We start from the raw sequence: 17536 nt of genomic DNA, 5'->3' as shown, positions 1-17536 counted from the left end.
TATATTCAGCTACACTGAATTCCAAGTGGGAGGGGGGGGGGGAGAAAAACCCAGTCCTCAAGCTCAGGGAAGGGGCAGACAGACAACCAAGGCACCCCCTCCCCTTTCCCAGCACCTACTGCACCCAAAAATACCGACCATTTTAATTTTTGAAATTTTCCAGTAGCTGCTGCATTTCCCCCCTACCTAGGCTTATACTCGAGTATATACGGTAATATCATATTGAACAGTCATTTGGAGGTATGAAAAAGCAATGCTGGGAGACAATTTTATCTCATGGAATGGAATGTAGGAATGGAAGGTTTCTCTGGAAACATATGTGAATTCTCACAATTCAGACAGTTTATACCACTGCACACACAGATACATAACTCACAATAAGCACATAACACAAACATCCTCTTTGCAGTTTTGTCTGGGTAAGTTTAGCTGCACGAACACAGAATAAAATTCTAAACTAAACAAAAGCATGATCCACTTTGTAAATCTCAAATCTATATTAGTAATGGTTTGTTGTGGGTTATTTAATGTGTGTTCATTTGGTAGTATACAAGACTTATTTCACCTAGCGCCCAAAATGCTACAGCCATGTAAATATTACAATTTAGTAAATTATGCCAAACACTGCATTTTACTATTCCTGATAGTGGAGGTGGATTTTCTAAGGAAAAGAAGAATATTGTAACATACATTATTAGCTGGCATGTTTGATTTTTGAGTATCAGAATTGGAAGTTCATAAACTATATTTTCAGTATTATTGTGCCCTAAAGACACAAAAAACAGTGGCTGACAATGTACAAAACTGAAGTACCAGTCTTATAAAAGGATCTTACTATATTGCTCATCCCCCAAAACTGCCAGCATATTGTCCCTTCTTACCTCCTCAGCTGTTTCAGTGTGCAGTTTCATCAGAAAGCCAAGATGGTACATAAGCTGTAATATATGCCCAGTCTCACTGTTCATGTAAGTCTCTTTTCATGTGTATCAGCTTGGAAAGGCACTAGACACGGTGGCTCAGTGGTTAGCATTGCAGCTTTGCAGCGCTGTAGTCTTGGGTTCAAATTCTACATAGGACAACATCTGCAAGGAGTTTGTATGTTCTCCCCATGTTTGCGTGGGTTTCCTCCGGGTACTCCGGTTTCCTCCCACACACCAAAGACATACTGATAGGGAATATAGATTGTGAGCCCTATATGGGACAGTAACTGTCAATGTCTATAAAGCACTGTGGAATATGATGGCGCTATAAAAATAAGCATAATAAATAAATAAATAATAATAGGTATTACATCACTCTTAGGACAGTGGTCATTTTAAGTTCCCACGATGATTATTGCTTAGCGTCTTTTGCCAAGAATAAATATAGGATTTTCTTTTAATAATTTTTTTTTTTTAATGTATGTTGTACTCACACCTGGAGTACTCCTTTAAGAGGAAGCCAACACTAAATGTTGAAGATATACACAAATAAAAACCCAAGGAATTTATCTTTCAGCTTTCTACCCTTTTTGTCCCGCCACAGCAGACAAAACTATTAGAAACAGATAAAGAATTTGTATGTGTCCTTTCTCTCAACAAACTTCATATGGTCGCGTCCGCAGACTGTAAGGCAGCTGAATCTATATGAAGCCCCTCCACACAGATTTAATTTCTGCAGTAGGAGACAACACACAAACCTCCCCCTTACTGAAGCCCCAACCCTCAGCCTAAGTATGAAGAATATATACATTTTTATCCTGCAGTCTTAGGGCGGGTTCACACCAGCGCCCGGTCTCCACTTTCAGGTTTCCGTCTTCTGCCTGAGAAACTGGTCAGGAGACAGAAACCGGCAGTCACTTTTCAAACCCATTCATTTGAATGGGTTTCCAACGTGTCCTCCCATGAGTGTCTTCTGCCTCTCCGCGGCAAAACCGGTTTGTTTTTTTAACCCTACACAAAGTCCGACATGCAGGACTTTGTGTCCGGATATAAAAAAATAAAAATAAATAAAAGGTTTTGCCGCGGAGACCAGAAGGTGCTCACGGGCGAACACTAACTGCTTACCACTAGCTAAGGTTGTAGTAGTGCCACTCAGTATTTGTTTCTTTTCATATATACATTACAGATCTATCCTATTAGGGCTAGTTCACACGGGGCACAGGACCACATATTTTGGTCCCGATTTTGATGTGGGAAGCTGCGCCAGAATAGGACCAAAATGCGCCTGCCTCAACTGTCGTGGCTTCCCGATCCGGAGCAGGCCCAAATAAATGGGCCTAATCCGGAGGATGCTGTCACAAGGCGGATACCAGGGCTGAATCAGATGCAGAATCCACCTGAAGAAACGGCAGCTCACTTCTTTATTTCTGTGAACTGGAACATACTATTCACAGAGAAAAGGAAGCTAGTGGTCTACATACACCTCTATTGTGAGGAGGCGGATTCTGAGGTGGATTCGGCGTCAGAATTCGCAGCCTCTTGTCCGTTATGAACGAGCCCTAAGTCTACGGATAAATCCAATTAGTCTGTAGAGGGGGTTGAATTGTGTCTATGCAAGGACTCATAAATCCAGATGTGAGACTAACTCCTTTTTACAATGACCTGAAATTTATCATCAGATTTTTATAAATCAACCCCCTCCATCTTAGGACTCCAAAAGACACCAAACCACCCCCTCTGCAACTCCTCAGCAGTTCATCTGGACAGCGTGGCTCCTAGTATTGTTTACATGCCGGGGGTTGTGCTGTTGACTCACTAGAAAAACTGAAGTACCAATTTTAGGTACTGCAGCACTGCCCCATTGAACTCTATAAAGTCTAAACATTACCGGGAGCCATGCTATTCTGATGCAGATAATTTATTGGATTCCGGGGGTCAGACACTTGCAAATCTAATACTGATAAACCTATCTGGAAAGATGGGCCATCAAAATTTTAAAGTGAATAACTCCTGAGAATGTATAAATCTATTAATTCCAGACATAATCTACCGTACCTTTTGATCTGCAGTATAACTTAGGGCACCCACTTTCCATGCTGGACTGCTGCTTCCATAAAGGAGTTATCAGTGATGATAGCACACAGCACCATCAGACCTTAGTAGCTGCAGGGGTTTAGCGCCTGTGAACGCCATGCTCTCTAAGAAGCACAGAAAACTTGAGAGTCTTCAGTAGTCGATACCTTTTTTAATGGCTAACTAATAATGATGACAGATTACAATGTTTCAAAGCTCTCGGCTTCTTCTTCAGGTATATCTACAAACTATTTCTGAAGGATGCATATTTATGTACAGAGGGACAAATAGGAATAGAATTCTAGGGGGGGAGGGTGAAAGAAGGTTATTGTTACATACAACTAAACAATTCATCAGTTTGCAATGTTCTTATCAGTTGACAGTGTGTCTTTACGGCTGGCTGTCTCAGTTCAGTGATTTCTGTAGGATGCCATGAACCCATGTGACCAATGTTAGCCTTTAAAAAAGGTATCAACTACTGAAGACTCAAGTTTTTTGTTTTTATATTTCCTACCCACTGGCTAACACGGTACAAAACCATACATTTCCCTTATAGAAAGCACAGAGCAGCAAGTTCATAGGCACTAAATCACTGTAGCCTGGAAGCTTTGATAGTGCTGTGTCCCATCATTACTGCTCTGCTCTTATACATTGGGGAGTCCACTAGGGAGTGTTATACTGTGTGTAAGGATCATTAGGGTGTATCATACTGTGTAGAATCCATTAAGGGAGTATTATACAGTGTGGGGTCACAGTGGGACTGGTGGGGGCAAAAGGGACAAAATTAGGGGCCATGTATAAATTTGCCCATAAATAAAATATGGAGGGTGTGTGTAGCAATCCTTTGTAAAATATGTAGGGGTGTAGCCTAGAGAACTTTGCATTATACCAGATATACAAAAGGCTGCACTATTCTGTCTGGATTTTTGACCTGTAAATAGGTGGCACTGCATTTAAAAAGGGGCAAGAGAAGTAAAAAGGGCATGGCCTAGAAAATGTGACATGCACATTGTTCCAAATCTTACTTTCCAATTGCGTCTGAGAGGCTCCCAAAAATAGGGAAGACCTCCTGGGACAGCTAGCAAATCTCCTAGGTGTCATAAGAAGCCTCCTTGAGCCTTAGGGGGTCTTGTCTCTGTAAAAGAGGTTTAAAGACTGTTTGTCTACTAAAAAGAAAATAGCCGTGGGGTTTCTGAAGTGATGGGGTGCAGTGCTATGTTTGGGGAGTCTCTCCTGGTCCCCAGAATGAAAAACAAATCATGGACAAGTTTCCAAGTACACATAGCTAGACTAGTATAAAACTAGTGATAAGTCACTTCCTTTAGTTCTTTTCTACTTGATACTGAACTTATACTAGACAGGGAATTCTAAAATCCTTACACATATGCAGTATTATCGAAGTCTCATACATATACTGAGTCATCTAAAGTCACACCCTTGCCTGGAAAGCCAGTCTTGTGAAATCTGCTTGTTGAATTCCCTGAGTAGTTTGTTATTTTTTCAGTGGGGGAAGCAAATCAAGCTTACTTTATTTAAAGAGGACGGCCATAAGGTCCACAGCAATATTTATTTTTCTCTGCACTGTGCAGGTTAAACTAAGCAAAAACTGAAGTAGACCTGAATAACAGGGGTCTATGTGCCCAGCAGTAAAAATATTTCTTATTGGCAAGCTAGCAAGCTTTCCCATATATAATTTGAAGGGAAGGGAATGCCTAACTATAGTGAAATATCAATGTACATCTATCTATAGGAGAAGCCCAATCATATCACCCTCATTCTATCCTCCCTCTTTCCCGCAGCTATATAACCAAAAGATATTTTCCCATACTCCGTAAATAAAAGCGAATATGAGGACAGAGCAAAGTTAATGAATGCTGAAAATCTACTGACTGTACAAACTTCAAGCCCTGCTTTTCAAGGAGAAAAAGTTCCAGAATAACAAACTTTTAATCCTCTATTAATGGTGTCAAAAATGTTATTATTAGTGTCAAATAGATCACAGTGTGTTATCTGTGACAGTGCGGAAGAGGATACAGACCAGGAAATGTGATCAGAAAATGGCCAACCACTTCAAAGGCTGGCTATAGACATGTAATTGCCATATGAAGGGGCCGACAGCTATTTCTCTCAACCGCACTATAAACAAGCAATTTCGGCCAATATTTCAACAGGTGGTGGGGATTAAGAGATTACAAGACTCATCTGGCATCAACTTATCTACTGCATAGGATAATACTGTGTGGGGGCCATTGTGGAGTATATAATACTGTGTGGAGACCACTGTGGAGCGTATAATACTGTGTGGGGACCACTGTGGAGCGTATAATACTGTGCGGGGACCACTATGGAGCGTATAATACTGTGTGGGGAGCACTGTGGAGCGTATAATACTGTGTGGGGAACACTGTGTAGCACACTGTACAGCTTGAGGACCACTGTAGGGCAGATTGTACTTTGTGGGGTCCCTTCTCTATTTATCACATAGTATCTGTTTTATAGCAGACGTGATATTAGTACAGGCTGTAATAACATTGCACGGTCAGTATAAAACAGATCCTGTGTGATGTAAATAGTGAACATTAATTGTTCAAAAGTACCAAATGCAAACTATTACCTTTCAGTACAAAGTTGTTTGTATCAATGAAAGGTCTGTAGAGCGCCATTCACATATAACTGTATTTTAAGCATCCATAACTGTCCGCAATTGTGGATACACAAAGTATTTAAGGCTAAATTGCCGTGTTGGCACTTTGTGATAATTTAAAGAGTTGCAGTTTGGGCACTCCGTCTCTAAAAGTTTCGCTATCACTGATCTATAGGGAGGTACCTTCCAATAGGTGGCGCTAGGAGCAAATTCCTCTTTTTCACCAATAAGATCTTATTTGTATTTCTTACCCAGAATTCTTAGCAAGGAATACAAGGTCTAACAATACTGTCTTGGTTACTAGTCCAAGATCATGCCCTTCGGTTTCTTTGAAAACAATGTATTAATCTATAGATTAACCTTAAAATAGGTGGTGCTAGGAACAAAATCCTCTTCTTCACCAATGAGGAATGATTTGTATTCCTTACTCAGAATTCTTAGCAGGGCCTGCATGGTCTAATAAATCCTGTATCAGTCTTTTCCTAAAGAGAGACATTAACCCTTCTTTATGTAACACCTAAGTGCATTACTGTGCACCCCGAATATAGCTTGTTCAGAAACACTAACTTCAAACGGCTCTAACTTTAAAAAAAAAAAAAAAAAAAAAAAAAAGGCCAAAATCATGTCTGTAGCCCCCATAGATTTAGTGTTTTGATCAGTAAGCAGGAGAACACATGCACATGCACTGTCAGCACAGTGCAGGGAGAGGAGAAAAAGATTTTATTATTCTGAGAGTGTGAACAGCAGACTATATTGCATGCAAAAAAGAGGGACTTAAGAACACTGAAAAAAAAAATATGTATTTTCAAAAACATATATAATCAGTTACCTATGTGAACACTATTCCTTTGGTGGCATTGAAGTTTGTGCAAAACTCATTTAATAAAATATTCCAGGGCTTTTCGGTTGGTCAGCTTTCAATAGAGGTTTTTAGTAAACTTACCAGTAAACGAAGACGACTGTGAGTGTATAGAGCCTTTATTAAGCATGGTCATGATTTTACCAACAAAGTCCTTTGGGATAAAGTTGGCATATGGCAGTATCTCTGAACTGATCAACTGGACAACCTAAAAAGAAGAGTAACAATTTGTGACTTCAATCGATGCAGTGAATCCAGTAGCTGTAAGCCCTGAAGCACTTCTATGTTACATAGTTAACCTTAAGCAGGGTTCACACTAGCGTCGGTGTCTGACAGCTAGTGTCCAATGCTAATGTCCACGCAAAATCTTGCGTGGACATTAGCATTGGACACTAGCTGTGCCCGTTACATTTTGCATTATTTTAAATGGGACATCATGCAGTGTCGTTTACTGTCCATGTCTGTCCTTAAGTGTCCATTCACAAAGATGTCCGATTTTTCAAGTGAACAGCTAAATCCTACATGTAGGAAAATAATAGGGAAAAAAAAAGAACATTGTGAGCCCTATATCACGTTCACAATCTGCATAAAAAAAAATAAAAAAAAATAAAAGAAAAAAATGCCCAGCTATTCCTGTACTTGATGCTCAGGTCAATAAGAAATTTCTTTATGAGTTCTATAGTGATCATCATAATCCAGTACTTATGGTTATTGCAGGCATCGGCTTAATTCACTGAAGTTCTATATTTGCACATGAAATTTTGTAAGCGTTTGCTTGAGTTACCAGCAAGAGAATATTGGCATTTTTCCTTCCCCTGCTCACACAGATGCTATTACAAAGAGCTCTCTCTCCTTGCTCCACTCACCTCTACATCAATACTCTCATTTCTTTGAAACTCTTCAATTGAAAGATTATCTGGAGGTGAGCTAGAAAAAGAAAACAGGGGGAAAACAGTATTACTCTAGCGGCAGTTCCAGGAAGGAAAGCGATGCTTTGTGTAGAATAACATTTCAAAGTTATGCATACATAGAAAGTCTCCGGATTCCAATCCGAGCCTTTGTGTGAACATCATTTCACATGTCCCGGTTAAATACAAGATATTAAAATATTTTGCAGCCCAAATAAAAGGAAAGGTTAGTAATACAGGTCTGCAAAGGGACCGAATGCACCTAAGAAAGCAGTGTGTTCTTCTAACACGACACAGGCCACCTTGCAGAAAGCCACAGGTAACACAACTAGCTCTCTCTAAACACCGACACTTTTCTCTTTATTGTAGACGCTGCCCCTACTTCATAAGGAAATATAAGGAACTGTAGTATATACAAATAATGAAAAACATATGGAGATAAAAAAAAAAACATCTGCCAAGATCACAAAAGCCTTTAAAATGATATACACATGCAAAATGCTGAATAACTAAACCATCTTCTGTGCACCTTCGAGAACGGCATATAAAATTCTGACACATCTCAGGGCTCAAGTGCTGTTGGTCCCTAAAGACAGTTAAAAAGGGTTTATCATTACAGAAAGTGTTAGAATATTGCTAGGATATACCATCATGAACGTGGAGACCCACACCAATCATGAGAACACAACCCCCCACATAGCATGCACTGCTTGTGGCCACTGTCTATGCAGGAAACAGCAACACCACTCTAATCAAACCAGAGGTGAAGAAATTCACATAAATAGCTGTAAAATGCAAGTGTTGGAATGGATGGCATTAAAGTGGTTTTATGTGCAAAAAAAAAAAAAAAAATTGAAAAAAGGTCTGTTATTGATAGGTTGATAAGTGCAACCAAATAGCTTTAGGTGTGTTTTCAGTGATTTTGGGGTTTCTTCTGGAGCTCCTGGCATCTTCTGCATTTGTTTATATGGGTATCTTCCTGTTCAACTACCATGATGCTTTGTGCTTAAATCAGAGGTGACTCACACTACCCCCTTCCTTTTTCCCTAGCTACCCCGAGCACTACTAGTCTTAGTAGTTTGTATGGTAAGTATGAAGGGGTGGGGAGTTTAGTATAGGAGACGTTCTGTTTCCGGAAATAGGGAAAATCCGTTACCAGAAAATCTGAAAATGTGCGGTGGGTAAATATACATTTTTGTAAACTACGTAAGTTAGAAGGTTGGAGGGGGGAGAAGGTGAGGTGGTGTTTAGCTCATTGTAGAAATAGAATTTTATCCCAGACAACCCCTTTAAGTTAGTTGCACTAAAATAAGAACCCTCACTGTGTAAAGCTGTCTTAACCCTTTAATACAAACCAAATTTCAAATTTCAGGACAAGGCATACTTTTTCGCTTTTTTCATTCCTGCCTTCTAGAAGCCATAACTTTTTTTTTTTTTTTTCCCCACTGATGTAGCTGTATGACTGCTTAATTTTACCAAGACAAGTTGCAGTTTTAATGGAACCAGTTTGGATAAAAAATAAATTAATAATCTTTTAGACAACTTTTGATTCTCTGCCAGGATTTATGTCATTAATTATGTACTAACTTTATTAAAAAAATTTGGATCCTTTCTGTAAAATCCTACCTTTTTTGCCACTCTCTCTCTCACTGAATGTTAGGCTGCATTCACACTACGGAACGCCAGCGTGTATCACAGCCGTACACGCCGGCGTTACAGCAGGGCTGCCGGACACTTCCCATTCATTTCTATGGGGAGCGCTCGTATGCCGGCTCCCATAGAAATGAATGGGAAGTGTCCGGCAGCCCTGCTGTAACGCCGGCGTGTACGGCTGTGATACACGCTGGCGTTCCATAGTGTGAATGCACCCTTACTGTGTATGGAGTACAGGGCTGTGTAACATGTACAAAAAATGAGGGGAGGGTCACTTCAAACAACTATATTCCGGGCATTATAAAATGTACAAACTTGCTTTTGGGGTCATATGAAAGGAGATTCTCAACACAGTTGGGATTAGGATTTTTATATTACCTATATTTTCTACAGCTATATAAATATCCTGACTCTGACTGTGTTTTCAACCAGTGATATTTCTAGAAATAGCATTGTAACCTTAGTGTCATATGTGTCCCTGGAGATAGCAATGTACCCTTACTGTCACCCCAAAAGCAAGTTTGTATGTTTTATAATGTCCTACATTTAACCGTTTTAAGTTACCCTCCCACCCACCCTCATTACATAGTCCTGTACTCCATACACAGTAACTTTAAGTGAGAGGCAGAAACCGCTCTCAATACAGAATCAAGGGAACGAATGAAAAAATACTTTTTACAGATTTTACAGAAAAGATCCAAAATGTGTTAATATCTGATGCTTTCATTTCAAGATGGATGAGAGCAATGGACATTAATTAATGGTAGTATGAATATACCCCAATACTGACAATAACAAATACACATTCTACAAATGTACCAAAACCTACATACTGATAATGATACTTGCAGACTATACATTTATATTTGCATACTTTACCTTTTTGTAAATAAAAAGTCTTCAAATGTGTTCGCCAGTTCAGGCCACATGCTATCAAACTTTCCAGAAGACGCATGTTGTCGGGCGACTGGTAACCCAACTGAAAGCACCTTCAAGAGGGATGCGACAGCCAATTTCCATGTGCTTTCTGATGGGCAAGCATACTTTAGGCTCAATGGAACCCTTAGAGTCTGAAAAGTCAATAGGAAATGTATTTAAAACGTAAATAACACGTACTATGAAAATGAAAATATATAGGTTATAAAACCATAAAAGAGTATTTGTGGGCTTTTTTTTTTTTTGCTTGCATTGCTATGTTGCTCGTACAGTAAATAGTTTATCAAAGGTTTAAGCTGTAAAGTAACTTCATTTGGTGCTGTAGCATAGACTAAGATATCAAAGTTGCTTTTAGTGACATCTGGTGGTTAAAAGAGTTTTTACATCAAATACCATTTATTTTAGGAGTCAAATTTAGAGTTTGGAGAACAGAACTTCACTAATAGTGCCATCGTTTTACTATAACAATAGATCTCTTCACAAGTGATAGAGCCCTACATCGCTTCACTAAAGCAAACATTTAGTTAAAATATCTGCTATGTCACCTCCAGTGGGAAGACAGCATTGGAGATTTGCAAAATGAACTTGTCAGACAGCTACATAAGGCACAGGACTGGACAAATCTCCACAGCTATGTGGGCAATACTCCAAAAATATTGTTAATGAAGACAATACTGAGATTATTTTCTATAGCAGTCTATGAAAAGTTCTTATTTGTAGCTTCCAAAGAGTTGGTTACTCATAGACTGTAACCTCTTGCAATCGGGGCCCTCAATCCCATTGTGTGAATTGACTATTTCTCTGTAATATATCTTTTTATGTAGATTGTGAGCCCCATATAGGGATCACAATGTACATTTTTACCTATCAGTATGTCTTTGTAGAATGGGAGGAAATCCACACAAACATGGGGAGAACATACAAACTCCTTGCAGATGTTGCTCCTGGCGGGATTTGAACCCAGGACTCCAGTGCTGCAAGGCTGCAGTGCTAACCACTGAGCCACCATGTTGCCCCTCTGTAATATATCCTTTTGTCTGTACTTGAACCCTACATTTTGTAAAGTGTTGCAGAATATGTTGGTGCTATATAAATAAAATGTATTATTATTAATGTTACTGATGTAGTGTACCTGGATTCAAGATTTTACATTATTCTAGCCTCATAAAGAACCTTCTTTAGGGATTTTTTTTATTTGACACTCTCTCTACAGCTAAGGCCTCTCGTTGCGGAAACAGCTTTTTTTTGCTGCAGTTTATTTTTTTTAACCAAAGCCAGTAATGGCTACAAAAGGAATGGAAAATATATTGGAAACACTTGCACTTCTACCTTCTCTTCAATCCACTCCTGGTTCAAAAACCGCAGCAGAATGTGCAACAAAAAAAGCTTTCTCTCTGCAATGTGGGGCTTCAGTCTAAAGGGGTTTCCATGATTAACAAGCGATAGAGGTATATGTGATATTCTGACTGTTGGGAATCGGACCACTTGGATTTCTACTGAGTATTACAATAAAGGAGATCCCTTTATAACTTCCAGCCTGTAACAAACATAAAATCGTCCATACCCGAATGATATTTTGAAGAACCTTTTCATTCACTACAGCTTTATGACATGCGGTTTTCTGATACAGGTCAACCATGACTTCCAAGGATTTTTCAGCAAAAGGTACATAATTTAAGGCAACCCACTCTGCCTGGAAGAAATGAAACATTATACATGAGTGTTCAAAACTTAGAACTAAAATATCCACCTGCAGTGATAGGAACTAGGCATTATCTGCATGCTTGGTGATCTTGTTGGGAGTCATCCGAAGAGTTAAAAAGAAAGCAGAAACAAGCACATGCCCAAAGACAAAAAGTAGGAAAACCCTCCATACAAGGAAATACTATTTTCCAATGCACAGAGGGAGAAGTTTATGATTGTTACTAGTTCTATTATTTACTTTTTTTTTTATTTTTTTTTTTAAGGTTTGTCAGGACAGGGCAATTTTTAAGGAAATGTCACTCACCGGTGCAAAAAGTTGAATCTATTGTGATTCCATTTTGTTGCAGAATAAACAGAACGAGAGAAGTTAATTCAGATAGATTTACAGACATATGCATGTTAATTTTAGATGAGAGCATAATGCAAATACATTAAAGAGGACCCGTCAGCTCTCCTGACCTGTCTTGTTAAAAATGTATATTACGTATGAAACAAAAACCTGGAGCATCCCTACTCCTAAATCTGCATCGTATTGCTCCTATGTTATTCAGATTTTTTTTTTTTTTACTTTTAATATAGATTGTGAGTCCCATATAGGGCTCACAATGTACATCTTTTCCTATCAGTATGTCTTTGGAGTATGGGAGGAAATCCACACAAACACGGGGAGAACATACAATCTCCTTGCAGATGTTGTTTCTGGCAGGATTCGAACCCAGGACTCCAGCGCTGCAATGCTAACCACTGAGCCACCGTGTTGCCCCTGATTTTTTTCTTTTGTAACAAACTGATAACTGGGCTTTTCCATCTGCCCTGTCAATGGCATGGTCAACACTGACTGGGCAGTGCCAGAGTATATAGAGACACAGCCCAAATGGTAACCCCCATAAACAACTAGCAGTAGTAAATGAGAAATGGCAGAACAGACACTTTCTGGGTCAGACGCTCCAGAATTGATATTTACTAAAATACATGTCTAGGAGTGCCGTCAGGTCCAGTTTAAGGTCTTTAATTAAATTAACTAAATTAAAAATAAAATTATTTTTTCCTTTTATCAAGTAATTACTTTTAGTTACTAGAATTAACAAAGTCAAGACCAGGTTCGCTGGCTACACAAGAGTCAACCAAGTGGAACAACAGGATTGTCCATTTCTGGCGACCACAACTATTAATGAAGATGTGGCCCCTGAAATCCCTCCTAGCTCCACGTTGGTCTTTTTATAAGGATCTCCTCAGAAGTCTCAGACTAACTGCATCCTCCAGCATGCTAGATAATAATACGTTGGATTTAATGCCATGTGCAATTTATTCAATACAGCTATTATTATCACAACATCTGCTGCCTTCACAATGCAGGAGGCTTTGGACTGTAAATAGAGCTTATATGGGGTTTGCTGTGCAAACAAATCTAAATTTATAATATATAAGATACTGTAAGTCATATAAAGAAGATGTACTGAAATGGTGCTGCAATTAGAAAAAAAAATGCTATTTAATGGGTTGTTATACCAGGACACGCCATAGCCACCTATGACCCCCTTCTATGAGTCAAAATGAAAAGTGACTAACAAGCAGCGGCTTTCAATCTGGCAGAGCTGAGCCATCCATGTATTATATGGATAGCAGTTGTGCTGTACTACAGGTAGAAACAATGAGCAGCAAGTTGCATCTTCTAGCAAAGATCAGATGTTTGCTGGACAGCTCAGGACTGGCTCTCACATTCAAGGGGTTGTCTGCTTTGAAACAACCCATGTAATGAGAACTGCGAATGACAAACTATGCGGTGGTGACACAGAAGGTAAAAAGGGTGGTGTGATGGAAAAGGATGGGCAGAACATCTGCAGTTTGCAAAAGCGACTTGATTGTACATACCTGATTGTATTTGGCATTAGCAATGTGCTTTGTTTCTAGTTTGCCATACTGAGGAGGTTTACAAGAAAACTGTACAAATGCAGAGAGCTGGTCAAAAATTGCTGGATACATTATCTGCATATTTTCTGGTCCTACACAGATGGCCTAGAAGGAAGGAAGGAAAGAAAGAAATAAGAACGACGTACAAAAAAAAAAAAAAAACACAGGCAGCAGGCTTCTAGCACCATCAGATGGCAGTTAGATGTTTCAGGAGAGGCTTGCAGATTCAAAGGGTTGTTGCGAAATAATTCCTTTATTCCTTACTGGGCACTAGAATATTAAAGATCTGACTACTGTATAAGCAATGCTACCTCTGATGCCGCCCCTGCTACCTCTTGTGTCACCCCCTCTACCTCATAGATTGTAAGCTCTTGCGAGCAGGGCCTGACTATTTCTTTGTAATGTATCTTTTTGTCTGTATTTGAACCCTACAAATTGTACAGCGCTGCGGAATATGTTGGCACTATATAAATAAAATGTATTATTATTATTATAGGTGGTTATAGTTAGGATTAGAAAACATGGTTTCCTTCTTTCAGAAAAAGCTCCCCTTTCTCTTCTCTGGCAAGGAAACAAACAGATGGGACTGCCAATGTCATTGCTTAAGAAAAGGAAGTGGAGACCAGAAATAACGAAAAGAAGCCATGTTGTTTTCTAATCCTGGATATCCCCTTTAAATATTTCCTAGCTTCTGTATACACTTCTCATGCAAAAAAAAAAAGTTCTCCATGGTAACAGACTACAAACAAAAACTGTGCATTTTGAACCCTGCAATCATACTGCCTTCCCTGTCTCCCATTCTACTGGCTAAGCAATGTACTGAGGAAATAGGGGATGGGAAGGATGCATGACTTTAGCATCACACTCCACAACATTTGCTTGTTTTCTGCAACCATAGAGGTACACAGATCTGCAAAAGACATAATGAGTGGTAAATATTTGCTGAGAATTTGTGCTAAACTTTTATTTAAAAAATCATGAATAAATAGTACAGTGGAAAACAGGAAACTGTGTAATATATTTCAGCAAAGAAATATGCTTCACTCTTTCTTAGGCTGGTCTTAGGGGCCCTTCACACAGCGTAAGCGCGCTGCTCATTTAGACACGTGTCCGAGCGTGGCGCTTCAAAACAGAGCCCATTGATTTCAATGAGTGGCACACGTATATCTGCATATACACGCGCTACCCATTGAAATCAATAGGCTCTGTTTTGAAGCGCTGCGCTTGGACACGTGTATACGTATCTAAATGAGCGGCGCGCTTACGCCGTGTGAAGGGGCCCTTACACGACCGTATTGATTTTACGGTCCGCAAGTTGCTGATCAGCAACATAGACACTGCAGACGCCCGTGTCCTGCCACACACGCCCATAGAGTTCTATGGGCAAGTCCAGGCAATGCCATGAATTCACGGCCATTACGGACCTGCTCTATTCAGTGTGGAGGCCTGATGTAAGAGGCCGCACTGAGTATAATGTGTCTGCGAATGGTCCACAATTGAAAACCCTCAATTGCAGACCATTTGCGGACTTACATTACGGCTGTGTAAGAACAGCCTTAGTCCCTTTCCCCCACCCCTTAGCACTGATAATAGTTCCTGAATTTACTAATCTAATCTGTAATCAGCAAAAGTAAACATCTTACAGCTCTAGCCCATTGAAAGTCTAGGGAGGAGGGGAGGAGAAAAACAGACAGGCAGAGGGAAGACGGCTAACAAGATGTAGCTACCACATCTAGTGAGAGCTTTATCTCACAATAGAGTTGAATTATCAAATGAGTTTGTGTTCAAGTCTGTCATGAGAAAAACACTCGCTGGATGGATTAGCTGATTAGAGGCCATTGTGCTCCAGTGACTAATAAGTTAATCAGTCAATGGCAAACTCCCAGAAAAGTATAATAATTAATTAGTTTAAAGTTATTCATAGCATTACATAAGAATATATTTAGTTATGTAATTGTAATATTAATTTTAAATATTCCCAATTAGCTGTTTGTTAAAACATTGCGTTATTTGATTTAATGTTGGCTTTCAGACTTTGAATTACTGAAACTTTTCTGTGGCATCATGTAAAACTGAAAAAGCCAAAAATGTGCAAGTGAAGATGAGACTGACAGTCACCTTTTGTAGGACATCCAAAGCTGTAAGCACAGATTCTTGCAGGCTTGTCAACACTGCTTCAGTATAAGAGGGGAGGATGAAAGGAGAGGCATCCGAGCTTATAGGCACTGACACAGCCCCATGTAATATAACCCCAAGCTTTTGTAGGTCATCCATGTTAAAAGCAGTTTTGATGTGCTGATAAAGAGCTGGGAAAATCTGAATTAAAGCTGTCAGGAATGGCTGACTTGGGATAAAAGTCAGTTTGTCACATGTAGTTGGAGGCTTTGTACTTTCTGAACCAATCCTATACCAGGTGTTCCAGGCAGCCCACCACAGAGCTGAGTCTTCAATCTCATCTGTGGCTATGGGCTGCTCAGTGCTACTGTATCTGTTAAGTCTTTCTCCAGCAGAGTCCGCTCTTGTCAGCGGTCTACCTGGTCCAGCAGCTGTAACCGATGCAATAAGAGCAGGTACAGTTACTGAAATACCAGGCAGTGACTCTGGCCTATCCATTTCTCTGGTTGGACTAACAATCTGCAAAATTTCCTGCAAGCTTTTGAGTGCTGCTAAGGAAACTTCATTGTTCTTGCTGAGAGCTGCAGACTGAATGTGATCCAGAAGAACATCCCAGGCCTTTGAAAAGTCACCTACATTGAAAAACAATAGAAACAGAGGAAAGTAATGAAAATACATGTAAGACTTAAGGCACTGGAAAAAAAGATCATACAATGAAAGACAGACTTTCAGCCAGGTCTTTCATGTGAGGAACTATGAGAAGCAGTTTGCTCAACATTGGTCTATAAGCCAGACGTCTGGCTACAGGTGCTGCACTGACATCACAGCACCACTCTCAAAGGCTATCATGGCGCTTATCAAGACGACAATGGGCCTGAAATGGAGGTCTATCCTCTTTAGTGTTAGGCCCCACCAGTGTCTCTTGACGCAACAACAACTGTGGGCAACACCTTTCACAAGTGAATACCACACTGGTCTTACCCCCAGAATAATGGTGTGGGGTGACATAAGGTAGCCAAATCCTCTAGTCTTCATTTCAAGCACACTGACTTGGATGTGAAAACTGTGATACAGTCAATTCTTCCAAGTTTTGAAACCAAAAGCTGTTAAAATCAAAATGTGATCTTACCTAATGGCTGTAAGAGGTATCGTCTAGTGTTAAATATTCGGGCTACACCAGCTAGGGTTAATACCCAGGTTTCTGCCCACTGTTTCTCAGCTGTGTCCCTGGAGTGATGTATGAGGATGTTACCACCTCCCGATTCAATCTTCTCCTTATCAGCTGTTGTAGAAGACTCTCGAACTTGATCTAAAAGGTGAAACAGAACCTAGAGAAGGAAAAACAAAAATGTTGTTCTTGAATAACTAGATATGAAAGTATAAAGATAAAAATTTCATACATATACAACGCTGTATAAGCAGATTCTTAATGGATGGGAAAAAATATGTAGCAGCAAAATAATAGAGCTGTACAGTGAGGAAAAAAAAAAAAAGCCTGTAAGATAAGTGCCATGCTTCAAGGTAAAAGACCACTTGACCATATAATGTATAAATCCAATTGAAGAAGCAGCACGAAACAATCCAAACAGACACTTATTCATCCAATGTAAGCAACAGCATTTCACCTTCTCAATGAAGGCATTTTCAACAATGTTTTAACTTTCTCAAAGAAGACACTTTAATGCTTGAAAATGCCTTCTTGGAGAAGGTGAAACATTGCTGCTGTGAACATTGAGTGAATAAATCACTGCTGGATTGTTTCCTGTGGAGTGTGACTTCAAGTTATAGGAACATTATGTATGTAATAATATAT

General features: G+C 39.6%; 1 protein-coding gene across 2 annotated transcripts in view; it reads right to left on the bottom strand.

Annotated features, from left to right (window-relative positions):
* The window catches only part of MON2 (MON2 regulator of endosome-to-Golgi trafficking), an 88558-nt gene that overhangs the window by 26579 nt on the left and 44443 nt on the right, over window positions 1-17536 (bottom strand). The window contains exons 25-32 of one of the 2 annotated variants that reach the window (XM_075274512.1): window positions 16853-17051; window positions 15727-16355; window positions 13570-13713; window positions 12002-12019; window positions 11558-11686; window positions 9937-10127; window positions 7363-7423; window positions 6581-6704 (exon numbers count right to left, since the gene is read on the bottom strand). In XM_075274512.1, the coding sequence (XP_075130613.1) occupies window positions 6581-6704; window positions 7363-7423; window positions 9937-10127; window positions 11558-11686; window positions 12002-12019; window positions 13570-13713; window positions 15727-16355; window positions 16853-17051 (1495 nt within the window). The remainder of the gene's footprint in view (window positions 1-6580; window positions 6705-7362; window positions 7424-9936; window positions 10128-11557; window positions 11687-12001; window positions 12020-13569; window positions 13714-15726; window positions 16356-16852; window positions 17052-17536) is intronic. The other variant, XM_075274513.1, reaches the window with a different exon arrangement.

Source organism: Leptodactylus fuscus, chromosome 5 (assembly GCF_031893055.1).
Source record: "Leptodactylus fuscus isolate aLepFus1 chromosome 5, aLepFus1.hap2, whole genome shotgun sequence".
Classification (NCBI taxonomy): Eukaryota; Metazoa; Chordata; class Amphibia; order Anura; family Leptodactylidae; genus Leptodactylus; species Leptodactylus fuscus.
The sequence above is the reverse complement of the archived record's forward strand: the minus strand, read 5'-3'. Positions and strand labels throughout refer to the sequence as shown.